The sequence below is a fragment of the Etheostoma cragini genome, chromosome 4, assembly GCF_013103735.1.
Source record: "Etheostoma cragini isolate CJK2018 chromosome 4, CSU_Ecrag_1.0, whole genome shotgun sequence".
NCBI classification, from domain to species: domain Eukaryota; kingdom Metazoa; phylum Chordata; class Actinopteri; order Perciformes; family Percidae; genus Etheostoma; species Etheostoma cragini.
The window spans coordinates 23,484,985-23,502,699 of record NC_048410.1 but is presented as its reverse complement, the minus strand read 5'-3'; the positions used below and the strand labels follow the sequence as shown (position 1 = coordinate 23,502,699).

Here is a 17,715-nt window from a genome sequence, read left to right as displayed (position 1 = left end):
CAAAACATAAACAGATTTCCTTAACATTCGCTATTTGTAGTTATTTATGACTTCTCACTAATATAATAATTTGTTTTATTGTCACAACAGAACAGAGGAACATCAAAATATATTAAAGTTCTGATAATAAAAGGTCTAAAAAAAAAAAAAAAACACTAACAAAAAAAGTGTTGCCAACGCTCATAACATTGTTGTCAGTCCGTTTTTATTTCTCATTATAAATGATTCTGATGAATGAATATTTAAAGATCAAGAGAGAGCAGAATGCGTCAGAGTGACTGGATGAATAGTGACATCCTAATTTTTTCATGTTTAAGAAAATAAACAATATCCCTCAACCAAAGTATGAAAGAAGGAGGTTGTTGTGATTTCCATTTAAGAAGAATTATCCTCCTTGCAATAATGGTCATAAAGGACAAAGAATTTTCTTGGGAAGAGGACAAAGGAGATGGCCCCGAAAACACCCCAAACAAAACACTCTGGGGGTTCGGATCAATTTTTCTGCCAACCACGTGTGATATAACGACAAATACCTCTGTCCAAAAACTCTTCAGCTGGGGGCACAGCCAAAACATGTGTATAAGGTTTGCAGGAGACCGTTGGCACCTATCACAAACTGGGGAAACCGTGCTATAAAATTTAGACAGACGAGCCTTGGTATAATGAACGCGGTGCACAAGCTTGCATTGAATAAGACGGTGCCTAGCACATATAGAAGACTTATGCACCCGTATTAAGATACGTGACCAAAGCTCGTCAGGGATAGCCTCTCCTATATCCTCCTCCCAGAGGGCCTTGATTGAGCCTAAAGACTCAGCGCGGATCGAAGCTATGCGGGTATAAAGAATCGAAATAGATCCTTTCAGCCTAGGAATGGGCATCGATAGCATCTAATTCTAACCAACGTTTGAGACCCACCTTTTTGGTGTGTGATCCTTTTAACTAAAGCACACAGCAAAAAAGCACAAAGCAAAAATACCCTATTAAATGTAGGTGAAAACACTGTAGATATGAGCTTTCTATTGCTTGAAACAAGCAAACGTGGCTGCCAGTGCAGTAAGTGATTTTCACTTGATAAGACATCTAGAACAAGTCCAGCCACAACAAGATTAGTGAAAACGACGTTAGTGCTGTTCTTGTTTCTAGATAACAAAACTGCACACGGGCTAGAACTTCTCCAGGTTGGAGATGTGTGCTAGCCTTTAAGACACTATGACAACTGACTCTAGTTTAGATTCCATGGCAATCCCACCAATAAGTCATATATTTCAGTCTGTAAAACCACATAATTCATTCCCAAACTAATAGCTAACCAGTACAAAGACGATGATTAAACTTCTCAAACACAAGTCCAGCCGAGGCTTCTGGGAAAATCGATGACACAACAAAGCCTTGAGCCCTGTTTTTGTTGTCATCACAATATCAACAGGCACAATAATCACATCGCAAAAGGCGGCATCGTATTGCAAAAGACACTCAAGGGATTATTCTTGTGTCAGTTGAAAGGAAATATCAGCCGAAAACTGCAAACTTACAAAATGTGACTGTCACTGGGGCCTTTTTATATCCAATTCAACGTTGAATTTGTTCAATAGAAGAATGTTAGACATGATTTCCTTTCATTTGTTTCAAATTCAACAAGCACTTTCTTCAGCAGAATACTGAAAGCAGCAGAAATGCAGAACTGAGTAAACTTTAATATCGGTTTATTCATTACAACTAGTATCGTGTATTTTCCTCATATCATGCAGCTCTACTGAGCATGTCTTAACAAACCGCCACTGGGGGTTTCCCAACAGGAAGCAGGTTGGCTAAGACTAAGCTGGTGTGTGTGTGTGGCAGTGGGTGTTTGTGTGTTTAGATGTGGAACAATGGACTTAACATTTGTCTTTTTATTTTGTCGCAAACTACCTACAACTCACTTAAACTTTCCTGTTGCCCATTTTCCAAAGCAGATCCCCAGACTCAGCTTCCAACTGAGTTGTGCGCACCGCGTTCAGGATCAGAGAATACGATAAACATCCTACTCTTGTAGCATTCACAACGTTCTGACCACGCTTGACTTGAACTGATTGGTCTGACCCCATGGACACTAGTGTTGTCTATATTAAAAACCCACTCTCTGTTATGGTCACCCATTAAAGGAGGCTGTGAAAAGTAGGTTGTTTCTAGTAATGGGCAGACCAATTGCCCACCGCTTCTGACCACAAGCCATAAAAACCTTAGATCAGTCAAAATAAGCTGGATGTCCAGCTGGCCTGGTCACATCCAAGGGTGTGTAGTGAAGTGTAGGGCTGGGTGATAAGGAGAACATCTATACCTCGATATCAATACCGCGATGATAATGTAGTGTTGAATATTGGTCCTTTCACAAAATATTTACGCAATGAGATTTTTGATAAATAATCATCTAAAATGTGGATATAATGACTAAGTGGGTAAAGGCAAATAATAAATCAGTCACAACAGTCTGGTAAGATCAGAAAATAACATCACTTTGCTGTAATGCAGCCTTTAAAACCAGGAAAAGACAACACTTCTGTCATATTACGATATCCAAGATCTAAGATGACATCTAGTCTCATATCACAATATTGATATAATATTGATTTATTGCCCAGCTCTAGTGTAGTATTATAGTGTGATGTATTTTCTTCATGTTATGTCTGTCGGTGACTGATGGAGGGACTATTTATTTGTATCATGTCTGGTGTCCTGTCAGGAAGGGCCTTGCGACTGTGCCGCAAACCCAAATGTCCCACAGGGACAATATCTACTACTACTACTACTACTACCACCACCACCATTTCTTTTTGACAGAAAATGAGAAGTTGATACATGCAGATGTATCAAAACTGTTGGATTTTAATACTTTTTTTGGAAAATAAGGTGCCATTTTCTCTGTGACACACGTTTGACAGCCAGAGTAGCCTTTCCCATTAACCTTCTCTTCAATGAATTACATGTCCTCATGTATAAGCGGACATTTTTAAAAGATCAAATATAAGGCCTTTATTTTATGGAACAGTTTAGACATGAAAGAGGAAAGAGAGAGGGGGAATGACATGCAGCAAAGGGCCATGGGTCGGAACCGAACCTGCGTCTGCTGCAGCGAGGACCGAGCCTCTGTACACCATAAAATATGAATTTTATGCATTGATTAAGCATCCCATTTGTATGTATTGTAAGTAGGTGATGTAAGCTCAATACGATAATTCAGAACTGTCACTGACATTTCCTCGTCATTTTTCAGAGGGGCAAGTAGCAGACGTCGCAGTTCCAGACAAGGATTCCTGCTCAGTCATTGGTTGTCCCACTGGCGGTGTTTTGAGTGACTGCACCGCCTTAGCAGGAAGCGTGAGAGTGAGCAGTACGAGTGGGAAAGGCTGGGCATTCATGAGCACTCGCTGACTATAGGGACTGTGGCTCAGTGGTAGAGCGCCAATCAGAAGGTTGGGGGTTCGATCCCTGGCCCTGCAGTCATATGCACCATCGGAGTGTAAATGTGTCCGAGTGTTTATCTGATGGGCAGCCTCGGCCACAGTGTATGAATGTGTGTGAATGCTGAATGGTTCCTGTACTATGTAAAAGGGCTTTGAGTAGTCTATAAAGTCCATAACAGTCCAAAAAGGAGTTGTTGAAGAAGATCTGTCCATCACTAGTAGTTTAACACTTCAACAGCAGAAGAGTAGCTTGAACTTTGTCAGATTCCCTAAGCGTCCCCGATACACTTCTCTGCTGTGCACCCCTAAGATCAGTATGCTTTACAACATTTAACGTGTGACTGAAAGATTAAACTCACCATCAGGCTGCTGTTGAGAACATCAAAGTCACTGTAACGCCGAATCACCTGCAACACAAACATTCCCTTATTTATCTATTAATCAGGCCTGGGTATTTTTATTGTTTATTATTTCTGCCAGAAAACAGAACAATTGTATGATATTTCAGAGTTGTCATGTTCTCCGCCAGGTGAATTCTGATTGGCCTGAGCTTACAATCAGTGCATTTACCTGCCAGCTGTTCTCTGAAGACACGCCCCTCTGGACTCGGACGATGTACTCCTGGGAGACAAGAGAGAACAACCATCAAATGATGATACATGATAAAATGAATCAAATGTACAGTACCACAACAACAAATATTAAATTATTTAAAAATCCGATATGCCCATATATATATTTTTTAAATACAGAAATGTGTTACAAAACAGATTACCCTAACAGCTATTTGTAGTTATTTATGAGTTCTCACTAAAATGATAGGATAATAATTTGTTTCATTGTCACAACAGAACAGAGGGCCATCAAAATATATTTAATTGTAGAAAAATACAAACATAAGATGTGAAACGTAAAGTCCTTTGAACAAAAACACTTTAACAAAAAATAAATAATCAGTGTTGCCAACAGGGCGCCGAGCGCCCTCTGGTGGACAGACTATGCAACGCCAACGCTCATAACAAGGTTGACAGCCCGTTTTTATTTTTTAAATATTTATTTATCAGAATAATTTATTCGTCATAAGTGATTGTATTGAATTCATGTTTAAAAAATAAAAAGGGACTTTCGACCATGGTATGAGCGTTTTTTTAAATCGTCCATTATAAATGCAGATACCGATAGATTGGGAAAGGCCTAATATTGGCTGATAATATCGGACCGCCCATATATCGGTCGGGCTCTACTACCGACTTCACCTTTAAATGGTAAGATTACAAGATAAAGCCATACCTATACAAGATAAAGCAGGACCTTTAGGTCAAGATCATGATTTTGTGAGAAATAAAGTCATTAAGTTTCGTAGCCAGAGGAAAAGGCCAACATGGCAATGAATCAGAACAGGTTTGACATTTAGGGTGTGTTCACTATCGGTTTCCTTTCCCAATAAGTGCTTTAGATATCACAGCTCAGTGTCACCGTGCTCGACAGACCTCTGCAGTGAAGCTGCTGAGTAATTGGCTTTCATAACAGACAAGAACGATGGACAGAATTATGAAAACAAGAACCATTGTGTAAACTTTGCTTGAATCTAATCCTCTGAGTCCTATTAACGTCTAATTCCTGCTGACAGACTGGTTTGTGCTGTAATCTTGCATTCATTCACGTGAGCTGAGCAGCGTCCCAAACAGCCAGGACGTAATCAAGTCCTGACACTACTTCCTGTCAACCTGCTGTAACTCAATACAATCTCTTCACTCAACCTGAGTCTGTCGAGCTGGTGACCTTTAACCTGCCACAGTCTTGGGCTTATGGAAGCCGTTAAAAACAGAAATGCCAAACAATAGGGATGGTATCTGGATCGGCATCAGTACAGACCTTGTTAGGTAGATTGGGCGTTCAACCTTAAAGATCCTTTTCTTGGTGAACATCATATAATTTAGGGTTTTATGCTACATTCACTCAATCAGGGTAAGCTCCATACTCAGTTTTTATTGTCACATTTAGTGACATTCTCTGGCCTCAAGATACTCAACATATGAAACAGTAACTAATTTCAATAAACGTCACACAGTTAGCTATACAGATTTAAAGCTTGGGAAATAGGAGTACTGGTATCAGCAGATACCTTCAGTTGAACTGTTGGAATCCTTATTGCAGTAACAATGAGATTAGATTCTTATTTGCCACACGGACACACACACACTCACACACCTCTTTTTTCATCCTAATTTCTTTTGTTCAAACCGAACACGTACCACTTTCTTATTAACTTATTCATTTTAAAAAGGAAGACTATTTACACACACTTCATCTGACAGATTCAGCATCAAAGAAACCTGAAATAATTATGTTCTGAATATTGATAATAAGAAAAGTAGCTTTTTCCCCCGGACTGGACTAAACAAAAACAATAACTCTGTACAAATACTGCCAATACAAATTGGGTTATCATAGACTGTATGTGAAGAGGTTAATACAAATAGGCTACAGAGATATATACATCTAATGGTTATCCATCAGTATTAGTCTCTCCAATAAGGTTAGGATTAATGGTTACACCAGCAATGGTAGGATGTCTGACATTTGCATGCTAAGCTAACTGGCTAGCTCAGCTGATCCCAGTCGAACTGTCAACAACAAACCCAGCGCAGATAAGTCCATTATCGGACAAATGGCACATGTCCTGTTTTATTCTACCTAGCTATAGGCTATCTTGTTGCTGAAATTCACATTGTTTACACGTACTTACTGCAAACACGAGTTCAAAGTACACATTTCATTGCAAAGTAACTCCGAACGGCTTATTACCCCCAAACACCGTTGCGTTCTAATGTTGGGAAAAGATGCCACTCCAAACTCCGTTAGAAATCCGACTGGTTTATAGTTTGCTTGAATTTTAGCAGACGCGAATTTTTTCTGACAAGACATTTATACTTATCTACAAACAAAACCACTTTTTCCTCGATTCGGCGGAGATAGCATACAGAAAGCCGCATTTATTTATGTAAAATCTCGATATTTCTAATCGGGCTCGAGGTCTTAAAATAGTAGAGAGCTGTCAATTGGAGGCGAACAACTCGTTTTTTCCCTACGGGTATTTGATGGAGGGGTGCAAGTATCATGTTACGGTGTATTAAAAACGGCCACATTTATTGTTTTAGATAACGTATTAGTTTGTCAAGAGGAATTAATGAGACTTTTAAATGGAATTCGCTTTAAAGTGCCATAGATGACAACGGTTCGGGGTTTTCGGGCATATAGTTTTGCCTCCTGGCCCTTTAGTCAGTCAGTGTCAATGCTCTATTTCCAATTCCTTCAGCAGTTTGTTTTGCTGTGTGTAGAGCTTCCAGGAAATTGCTTAATCAGTGACAGCTCTGTAGCCAGGGTCAGCTGCCTGCCTGTCTGTCCGATATTGGAGTTACAGTGCAACTCTGATGCTTAAAATGATACTGTCAACTGATTCACGCTGGTGATAGTAATAGTTGTACAACTATATTGACTTTAGCATTCAGATGCGGTTAGTGGTTAGTACAACAATTCCCAGGAAAAGAGAATATATTATAGCTTCGACATCTGTGTCCGATAATGGAACTGGTGACGCAGCGATTGACTCAAACGCCCCCTTTAAAACTTGCCTATCTTTGAAAACGCACCAGCAGCGAGACATCGGTCCTCCCGCAATGAACAACATAAAGGTTGAAACCGTAAGCACGCAGATTGTTGACGGATACGAGTCGTTTGTTCCCAGTAAACACTCACCGTGTGTGACTGCAGGTTCTGGCTGGCTTCGATCACCGCCGTCAGGGGCACGGTGTCATCCAGCAGCAGTCTGCCGGGGGCCGGCTTCTCCAGGAAAGACATCCCGGGAGGATCAACGGTAAAAGTGTGGCGTGAGTGTCCGTCTGTCACTGACTGAAGCCGCCGGGACGACACTTGGGCGGAGCCCCCGCTGATCAGAGGAGGAACACCACCAGCCAGAGAGAAGCGGACTAGGAGCTGGCTGTCCACGGTAGCTGCTACCTTAGCTATCGTAACCAGGAAGAAGCGCTGTTCCGATCGGACGTCAAAACGCTGCTTTGTCGTCATAATTAGAGGCCGGGAAACCACGTCACGGCGCGTCTGTGCCACCTGCTGGTCTTGAGCAGGAACTGTTCTGTCAAATCACTATTATGGATTTTTTGTTGTTGTTGAAATGAATAATTTTAACAAAAATTATTTGATTAGATGAAAAACAACATTATTTGTTGTTTCAGAAGCTTTCATTTCACTTCATTTCATGGTCGTCCCTTGTCCACGTCAGGTGATTTCAGGGCCAAACGTGTCATCCTAGAGTCCACACACTCACTAACAGCCCAGCAAGTAGAAGAAATAGGATGAGACAAAGTCATCAGTGAAATCACCTGTTGACCAGATCACCTAAAGACCAGCAGACGGTTTGCCTAGAGCTGAGTGGCTGGTTCAGATAAGTTTTGATTCAATGCACAGTGGAGACAGGAGGTTCACAGCAAGCTGTAGGATTCCCTCTCTGACCAGAGTCAGAGACTAGAAGCATACACCGACTTACAGGAACCAGGCTAAACAAAAGGTGTGGGCTGAGCTAAGCAAAGTCACTGAGAAGACACTCAACTCAGGTTTGTCTGAGTGGATTTCCTAAGGCTCAAAACACTTCTGTTCCACAAAGCATACAGGGCTTTGATAAGTTTTTTTAGATGAGTAAAATCCTTTCAGCACAGCAAATGCCATTTAGAATAGACAATACTAGGAAAATATAACTTTCTACTAATTAACACATATTTTCCTACAGCGGTAAATGAACTATTTAGTTCTATGAATAAACTCGTCTTAAGTGCAGTTCTATCGTGTGTTGTTGTTCAACTGAAGAATACACACATTTTTTGGTCCATGTCGCCCTATTTTGGCCCTCCACGGCCCATGGGTGGACATCCCTGCTTACACGTGAATTAAAACAACGCATTCATTCATCAGTCTGTCTAAGTCCAGCAGTGTTTAATTTGATGTCCACCGCCGCCTTAGAGATGAAGGCGTCAAAAAGGAACTGCTGTACTTAGACTGTGACGAGAATGGATTTGATCAATTCAAAGATAACATGGTAATTAAACAATGATTTTCTCAAGTTTTTATTTAATATTTCACATTAAACAAAATACAGAGCAAATCTGACAAATTAAAACATCTAAACAATAAAACCGCTCTGGGAGCTGCTCTGTCCCGACCTTTGCTCTGTCCAGCCTTTAACAACATGATCAAAAATCACAGTATGAAGCCGACATGGAGCAAAGTCCATCATGTAGAAAAACCATACCAACCAAATCATTGGGAGACCATTTTGAAATCACTGCATCTGTCAAATCGGGGGGGGGGGGCTGTGCTGGGTCCTCCTCCCCTCCTCCTCTCACTCCTTCTGCTGCTGTTCCTCGGGCATCATCACCATCACCTCCCCCTCCATCACCACCTTGTCCTGGACGGAGCACGTCACGGCGATGAAGGCGAACGACATCTTGATCTTGCGGACCTCGGCTTCGGCCGTCACCTCCTCACCGATGTAGAGCGGCGCCGGGAAGCGGATCTCCTGGTACAGGAAGATGCAGCCGCGGCCGGGCATCCTGGTGCCGAGCACGGCGGAGATCAGGCCGTTGATGAGGACGCCGTGGACGATGGGCGTCTCGAAGGAGGTGGTGCTGGCGTAGGCCGGGTCCAGGTGGAGCGGGTTGGTGTCGCCCGTCAGCTCGGCGAACAGCTCCACATCGCGGGAGGAGAAGGCTTTGGTGAGGGAGGCTCGCTGGCCGACGTGGAGCAGCCGGCAGGAGGGAGGGGGGAGACACAGCCGCCGTTTATTAAAGAAACTGCTCCACGTGAAAGTCACCCGGAAGATTCTCATCGTCCTTCAGTCCAGCCGCAGCTCTCGGCTGTTTCCGGTCAGCGCGAGCAGGAACGGTGAAACCTGAAGTTGACACAAGAGAAACATTGTCTTTATGGTCTCAAGCTTTGAGTCTACTCTCGCAGGACATCGTGGCGAGGGCCTCAGTAGAGCTACGAACATGGAGACATTTAAAGGTGCCTTGCCACACACATTTCATTACTTTGTGGTAATGTCTGAATTTTAACATGGACTCTGTAACTTGGTTACCGTGTTTCAATGCCATTCTAGTGTGGTACAGGAAGCCTGCAGGTAGATTCAGCTCCATTTGTGCAATTCTCGATACTTTTCAACAAACTAAGCTGCTTGACTGTGATTTGCTAACAGCTAGCCAATGAGAGCCTGGCTATCAGCATCCTTTACCTGTCGTAACAGGGCGAGCTCATGAATAGTAATGAGCTCAGGAAGCATGACGTCAGACTGACCAGCTGTTGTGATTGGCCTGATTTCTCCTCTTATTTCTTCTTACTGGCTAGAGCTGACAGAGGTAGCAGTTTATTTTCCCATTCACCACATAAAACATGCACGCACTCCAAAAACAATGGGTGACGTCACTGGTGCTACGTCCACTTAGTTTATTTTCATCTTTACTCATTCACTTGTCTCTTCTGATTGAACTGATTGATGGTTCTTAAAAAATATCCAAAACTCAAATTTACAAGAGTCAAAAGTAGGGATAATCGGATATAGGTAATAATGTTTTCTATTCCCAGATTTAGTTTTTTGTTATATATATATGGAGATTGATGCAAGTAATGTCGAACCAACGTTCACAAGTGTGAGTTCTACACGGCCACTTATATTAGCCGTACAACGTAGTGAGGCAGAGAAAGCAGCACCCAAACACCACATACGACTGTAAAAAGCACCCGACTATATGACCGTGACAGTAAGATCAGAGAATTCTAGACTAGCATTGCTCCATGGGAGTTGGTTGTACTGTGTTGCTGATTGAACGGACAAGGTAAAAGCACGTTGGCATCTGCATTGATCATGTTCAAATGAGCAGCTGAGGTCTACAACAGCCTTTCGAGAAGGAAGTAAATGCTTACGTTATGGCTCAACTTGTAGTTCTGAAAGTTAAGTTGCACAACTTAAAAGGGAATGTTTATGTATTATTTAAATGTATGCCTGTGTTTGAAGGTTTTTTTAAGAATGTACTACAGCACTTAAATGCAATAAATAAGTTTCATTTTTCAACAGATATATGCAATTTAAGCAACAAAAAGGTAGCTTTTAAAAAAAGGATGCCACGCTTTTGCATATTTACTACTATTCTAGCAAAAGTACTTCTTATCTGCTTACTCAATTAATCGATGGAATAATCAGAATACTCAATTAATAAGATAATCTATAGCTGAAGCCCTATAAAGATCATTTTTTGACACTGAGGTGTAGTTTGCTGACCTGCAGCACTCTGAAGGCACAGGCCTGGTTCTGGTAGGAGCCCAGCAGAGTCAGGGAGCTCCACAGCTTCACCAAACCCCTGAAAACACACACACAATATTAGGTTACTTAATTATTTTCCACAACTGGATGCACCTGAACTGCTGGAGCATCAACAGTAAAATGTGAAGCAGTGTAGATATACAAAACAGTCCTAAGATGATGGTGGAGCGCGCACACACACACACACACACACACACACACACACACACACACACACACACACACACACACACCTTCTGAACTCACCTGCTGTAAACACGCAGAAGAGCAGTGAGGGTGTCTTCATCGTACTTTAACAGGTCAAAGGTCAACGCTGCTCCCACCTGTAGCACATTAAAATGAATAAATGAAGAAAAAAACATACCGTAAAAAAACCAACGGCTAGAGCGTTTGACTATTTTCACCACCGAGCAATCCGCTAATAATTTTTTTTTTCTAAGCAGAATTTCCTTTAAAATGTTAGGAGTTGAAAAGTCAGATTGCAATCACGAGATGAAGAACATCTGGAACAAAGGAATTTCTGGTGATGGTAACTTGGAAGAACTACTTGACCAATCGACTATCGAAATAGTTGATTACACTGATGGTAATTTCAGAATTAGCTTTGATAATTTTCTGGAGCCTTCCATCAAGGGACCTCACAGCGTCAGTACAGATCCCACCGGGGGAGTCGAACCGTCGACACCCGGCCGTGCTGATGACCTCACCTCTCCATACAGGCTGTTCAGGCCTGTGATGATGAACTGCTTCAGTTCAACTGCACTCAGTCTGGTAGACTCATCCTCCAGGACACTAAACACCCAGAAATATAACGTGGGATCAGTGCACAGGTATGGTATTGATTGACAGGTGTTTATGAACTAGGGAGGCCCCTATGGATTGGTATGAAAGAGGTATAAATGTTATGGATAAATATACTGTAGGTTTAAATGTAGGAGGGGTGGGGGGGGGAAATCGCGATTCTCTCTCGAACAATTTGATGCTCGATTCTGATTAAAAAAACCAGTGACTTAAAAAGGATACAATAATGGACAACAACTTAGGAGTTTAAAAAAGAGTGCAGAAAAGAAACCCAAAGATGGCCAAAAGGAGAAAAAAAAAGTTTTGTAGACATAAATGATTTAATAAGACAAACATAAAATAATTAGGTAAAACACATGTAGGCTGTTGATCTACTTCATCCCATTACATGTGACCACCTCATGTATCATGTTCTAAGAAGCCAATTGTCCACCTATAAACATGGCTGAGCCTCTGACATGGAGGATCACTGTGAGAGGGAGTGACTTTCACAAGCATGTTTAAGGTGATGGAAAGGACTACAAAATAAAAGCCTCTGTGCACAAAACATTTCAATAAAACTCTTGTGACAAACTCAGATTTACAGTGAGGAAAATAAGTATTTAAACACCCTGCTATTTTGCAAGTTCTCCCACTTAGAAATCATGGAGGGGTCTGAAATTTTCATCGTAGGTGCATTTCCACTGTGAAAAAAATCCACAAATCACAATGTATGATTTTTTAAACTATTTATTTGTATGATACAGCTGCAAATAAGTATTTGAACACCTGTCTATCAGCTAGAATTCTGACCCTCAAAGACCTGTTAGTCTGCTTTTAAAGTGTCCAACTCCACTCCATTTATTATCCTAATCTAGATGCACCTGTTTGAGGTCGTTATCTGCATAAAGACACCTGTCCACCCCATACAATCAGTAAGAATGCAACTACTAACATGGCCAAGACCAAAGAGCCGTCCAAAGACACTAGAGACAAACTTGTACACCTCCACAAGGCTGGAAAGGGCTACGGGGAAATTGCCAAGCAGCTGTCCACTGTTAGAGCAATCATTAGAAAATGGAAGAAGCTAAACGTGACTGTCAATCTCCCTCGGACTGGGCCTCGCGGGGTCTCAACGATCCTAAGAAAGGTGAGAAATCAGCCCAGAACTACACGAGTGGAGCTGGTCAATGACCTGAAAAGAGCTGGGACCACCGTTTCCAAGGTTACTGTTGATAATACACTAAGACGTCATGGTTTGAAATCATGCATGGCACGGAAGGTTCTCGCTGCTTAAACCACCACATATGTCAAGGCCCGTCTTAAGTTTGCCAATGAACATTTGGATTATACAGAGGAGTCATGGGAGAAAGTCATGTGGTCAGATGAGACCAAAATAGAACTTTTTGGTCATAATTCCACTAACCGTGTTTGGAGGAAGAAGAATGATGAGTACCATCCCAAGAACACCATCCCTACTGTGAAGCATGGGGGTGGTAGCATCAGGCTTTGGGGGTGTTTTTCCTGCACATGGGACAGGGCAACTGCACTGTATTAAGGAGAGGATGAACGGGGCCATGTATTGCGAGATTTTGGGAACAACCTCCTTCCCTCAGTTAGAGCATTGAAGATGGGTTGAGGCTGGGTCTTCCAACATGACAATGACCCGAAGCACACAGCCAGGAGAACTAAGGAGTGGCTCTGTAAGAAGCATATCAAGGTTCTGGCGTGGCCTAGCCAGTCTCCAGACCTAAACCCAATAGAGGATCTTTGGAGGGAGCTCAAACTTCCTGTTTCCCAGCGCGGCCCAGAAACCTGATTGCTCTAGAGAAGATCTGTGTGGAGGAGTGGGCCAAAATCCCTTCTGCAGTGTGTGCAAACCTGGTGAAAAACTACAGGAAGTGTTTGACCTCTGGAACAGCAAACAAAGGCTACTGTACCAAATATTAACATTGATTTTCTCAGGTGTTCAAATACGTTTTTGCAGCTGTATCATACAAATAAATAGTTTTAAAAAAATCAGTGTGATTTCTGAATTTTTCTTTTTAAATTATGTCTCTCACAGTGGACATGCACCTACGATGACAATTTCAGACCCCTCCATGATTTCTAAGTGGGAGAATTTGCAAAATAGCAGGGTATTCAAATACTTATTTTCTTCACTGTGTATGTGTGTGTATATATATTTTAAAATCACGTGTGGAAATGTAGATTTATACATGATATGAGATGAGAAAGGTATGTATTGACTTGTCTAACTCTGGGGGATACGGTCAGTAAGCTAAAGTCCCAATAATTCGGCGTGTTCCTTTAAGATAAAATACAATTTAATTGTAATTTAATAAGAGGGAAAGGTTCTTCTGCACAGTATACTAAAGGAATATTTATTTATTTGCAGCTTCCTGTCAAAAAATTGTATTGTGAACAATTGTGTATCATATCACATCGTGAGTTGATTGTATCGTTACACACATATTTTAAAAATATATATATTTTGACAGTGACTTACAGGCAGACCTTCAAGTAGTGGTACGGCGAGGCGTTCTTCAACACGACCCGTTGGTAAACTGCAGGTTCGTCCTTCTGTTCGGCGCGGATCATTCTATTTTTAATCCGTGGCTCAGACTCCCAACAGGTGACGCGCAGCAGGCCGATTAGCTGCTTTCAGACTGGAAAACCCTCACAGGTTAAACAGACACCAAAAGCACGATTAAAACATGCGCGTTGGTTTGTTAGGTCTGGATTTGGATCCTACAGCAGGACTGTGTGTGGTACATGGTTCAGACGTGATGTTTGATGCATTCTTTATTTGAACTCAATCCCACATGCACCGTCCTGCTGATGGAGCTACTTGCCAATGTGGAGTACTCCACAGTGGAAAATAGTCCTTAATAAATGCACTATTTCCTCCTGTTTGAGTGAAGTTTGCTTAAAACTACAGTAACCAGCTATTTCAGGATATTACTGAGCATTTTATTTAAAAAACACTGTACATTTACATCTTCAGTAGTAACCAATGGTCTTGGGTCTGAGAGCCACAAACAGCATAGGGCACTCTGAAAATATTGGGAGTCACACATTGATGGTTTTTTAACCCTTGTTGTCGTTACGCCAACGATGCATATGTCCTCTCGGGTCAGATTAGAAAATTAACACTTTTCTGACGCCTTTGTTTCTCTCAATAATTTTGATGATAATGTTTTTGTCCCTTTTTTCATTGTTTTGTTGTTTTTTTTGCAAAGAAAAATGTGTTGACTGTTGATGCTTTTGTCAACTACCACCAGTACTGTATATGTGCCATTTACACCAATTTCTCACCACCAGTGTTACACTTATTTTAGTAATTCATTGTCAATAAACCTTGTTTATAGCAAATTCTACCTAATTTTTAAGTAAAAAAAAACAGAAATTATGAATTTTTTTTGGACTTATTTTAGAGTAATGTATGCTGATGGGTAATGACAGACTGGTGCATGTCAACGTTTAGTCAGAATAGTGTTAACATTTTTTACAGTTGAAGAAAACACTACACAAAAGTATAGTGATCATCAATTGTACTTGCAATGTATGTTATCTTGGGGTAATTTGGTTAAAAAGAAACCTATATTTCTGATGTAGACATTTTGATAACGTGTCAAATTTGACCCGAGGACAACATGAGTGGTGAGAGATTAGTTGGCAATATGAAAAATGTAGAATGACAGCAGACCTTGAATATGTGATAGAAAGATCAGTGGTGTAGTGCTAATACTTGGTATCGGCCGGCACCCTGACTCTGGGTATCTGTATCAAGGCCAAAAGTAAAACAGTGCATTGTCTTTGCTAAACTCAGGAGTAATGTTTTGTGCCGAAACAATTAAATCAGAAAGTTGATTGCTAGAACAGATTCAACGTTCCTGATTATTGGTATTTCAAGCCATACTGTATGTCAAACCTTCTCTGGTTCCAGCTGAGGATGTGTTGCCTTTCCCTGTTTACTATCACTGTAAACTGGATATCTTTGTGTTTGGGACTGTTGCTTGTTGTCATTGATGCTCCATACTGACATAATTAAACGGACAGGGTGTCGCTATGATATGCAACAGAGCCACATTAAATACATCTTCTTTAACAATGCCAGAAAAATCTGTTTCTACAATCAGTTACATTTAATTAACACATCCCACTTTGAACTATGGGAAATTGTGCTGGACCATTTTTAATGTCATCTTAATATCTTGTAATCTCAAAACAGTTTAGTTCTCTTCTTTTTTATTACGGCTTTTTCTTAATCGATGGTATTTATTGGAACTAGCTATGTATATTACTGTATATTCTGGATTGCATTTAACTTACCTGTATTTCTTTAACTGGAAATCACTTTGTAACTTTATTTGTAGAAGGTGCTAAATAAATAAAGCTATTATTAATTCAGTATTTTTAGATAAGACGGTCACCTGACCTAAACAGATGACAGATGAATAAAAGCACCTCTGGTCTGACTAACATTGAAAACAAAGAGTTAAAATATATTCTTTTAAAAGCATTGGTTTTTGGTTTGTGCACATTATAGCCAAACATTGTTTCGACCTCTTTCACCCTCATGTTGTCCTCGGGTCAAATTACCCCGTTTCTTATTTAAATGTTCTTTTTAACTACCCAAAATAACATGATTGATTCCACAATTTGTTAAGTACAAGTCTCTACTTTCATTCATTTTGGGTGTCTTATTCAATTGTATAGCACTTGGAGAGAAAAAAATTTAAGCGGGTTTGAAATACTATTGAGCTTAAAGTTGACATATCTATATTATTTAATAATAAATAATTATTGACACAAAAATTGACATATTCCAGTCTGTGATTAGCTATCCATCAACATACATTCCTTTAATTTTAGTCTAAATAATTCCTAATTTCTGCTATTTTTAACTCAAACGTTAGGAATAATTTCCTAAAAATTAGGTTCATTTATCATAAATCCCAACAATAACTGTAAAACTAAAGTTAATAAGTTGGTATAAGGTTTGTGTTAAACGTAAAAAAAAGCGTCAAAAGAAAACGAAACGTAAGAAAAAGTTAAAAACATCGATAAAAATAGTCAACAAATGTGTTGACTTTCAATTCTGACGGGAAGACAACACAAGGGTTAAATACAGTTTGTTAGACACTCAAACAAATTACACTTAGCTACCTAACCATGAGGCTAAATCTGCTAACTAGCTGTTACGGTCAGCGGTTGAACATCAATAATATTCGTACGCATTTTATTAACAGGCTGCCAAGTCTGACAGATTAACCTTTCCTCGTGGAAATGTCAAATACATGGCTGCACAACCAGCGACTAGCTAGCTAGCCTAACAGGTCAAACAGTAGCTAAATTAAGATACGCTAAGTTAGCTCGTAGCTGCTACACTGAAGCTAAAGCAGCTAACAGTAAATGCACTTCCGTTTGTTATTGTTAGAGATAGATATATACACTCACCGGCCACGAGACGGGTATGGCTGCGGCCTGGAGCTTCTCATGTCATCCGTCCCGTCTCATACGGTCTCGTCTCATACGGAGGCGTGTCCAACGGCAAGTTAAGAGGTTCAAAAATACGAAATCGCAAATTATTTTCAAGATGGAGTCACGGGTAAGTTCATGACGAGTTTGTTGCAATCAATTGAAAAACGTTAAAAAATGTTAAAGTAACAATTTTAGCCATACATGTAGTTGGCTTATTTCTGAATGTTATTGCTGCGTCCCTGATGTTACCGTACATTTGATGAAACCTGTATCAGCATTGCTTCACAGTTGTTAGCGAATATTAGCTAACGTTACCTAGCTAGAACAGTTTATGGTTGCAGACTCTGATGGTTCCTGTCTGTGATTTTCCTTAAGGTACATATCAGTGTCTTTAAAAAGCATAATACACCCCAGGTGACACGATGCACGGTGTGCTGCAACGAATATCATTGTCTTCTTTGCACCACCTCAATATACAAGCCCCGGAACAGGGCAAAAGTTTTGCAGCACATGGAAGTGCATGTAAAGAATGCTATAAACCATGAAGGTTAGTTCCCTCCATCATCTTTGTGCTATGCCATTATCATTTGTTTTTGTTTTTTAACTACTGCTACTTAG

The 17,715-nt window shown here is 40.6% G+C and overlaps 2 protein-coding genes and 1 long non-coding RNA gene across 5 annotated transcripts in view; all 3 read right to left on the bottom strand.

The window, feature by feature from the left end:
* The window catches only part of pxk (PX domain containing serine/threonine kinase), a 29,722-nt gene extending 22,116 nt beyond the window's left edge, over positions 1–7,606 (bottom strand). For both annotated transcript variants that reach the window (XM_034868960.1, XM_034868961.1), the window contains exons 1-3: positions 7,203–7,606; positions 4,014–4,064; positions 3,803–3,850 (exon numbers count right to left, since the gene is read on the bottom strand). In XM_034868960.1, the coding sequence (XP_034724851.1) occupies positions 3,803–3,850; positions 4,014–4,064; positions 7,203–7,529 (426 nt within the window). In that variant the 5' untranslated portion in view covers positions 7,530–7,606. The remainder of the gene's footprint in view (positions 1–3,802; positions 3,851–4,013; positions 4,065–7,202) is intronic.
* Positions 7,607–8,341: 735 nt separating this feature from the next.
* Positions 8,342–17,715, bottom strand: part of LOC117943537 — a 12,527-nt gene continuing 3,153 nt past the window's right edge. Inside the window, exon 5 of the long non-coding RNA XR_004656373.1 lies at positions 8,342–8,353. This is a non-coding gene — a long non-coding RNA (uncharacterized LOC117943537). The remainder of the gene's footprint in view (positions 8,354–17,715) is intronic.
* Positions 8,810–17,715, bottom strand: part of rpp14 (ribonuclease P/MRP 14 subunit) — a 16,790-nt gene continuing 7,884 nt past the window's right edge. Inside the window, exons 1-5 of one of the 2 annotated variants that reach the window (XM_034869719.1) lie at positions 14,128–14,284; positions 11,538–11,622; positions 11,077–11,153; positions 10,789–10,867; positions 8,810–9,405 (exon numbers count right to left, since the gene is read on the bottom strand). In XM_034869719.1, coding sequence (XP_034725610.1) covers positions 8,857–9,342 — 486 coding nt within the window. In that variant the 5' untranslated portion in view covers positions 9,343–9,405; positions 10,789–10,867; positions 11,077–11,153; positions 11,538–11,622; positions 14,128–14,284 and the 3' untranslated portion in view covers positions 8,810–8,856. Of the gene's footprint in view, positions 9,406–10,788; positions 10,868–11,076; positions 11,154–11,537; positions 11,623–14,119; positions 14,290–17,715 lie in introns of those variants that run through there. The other variant, XM_034869721.1, reaches the window with a different exon arrangement.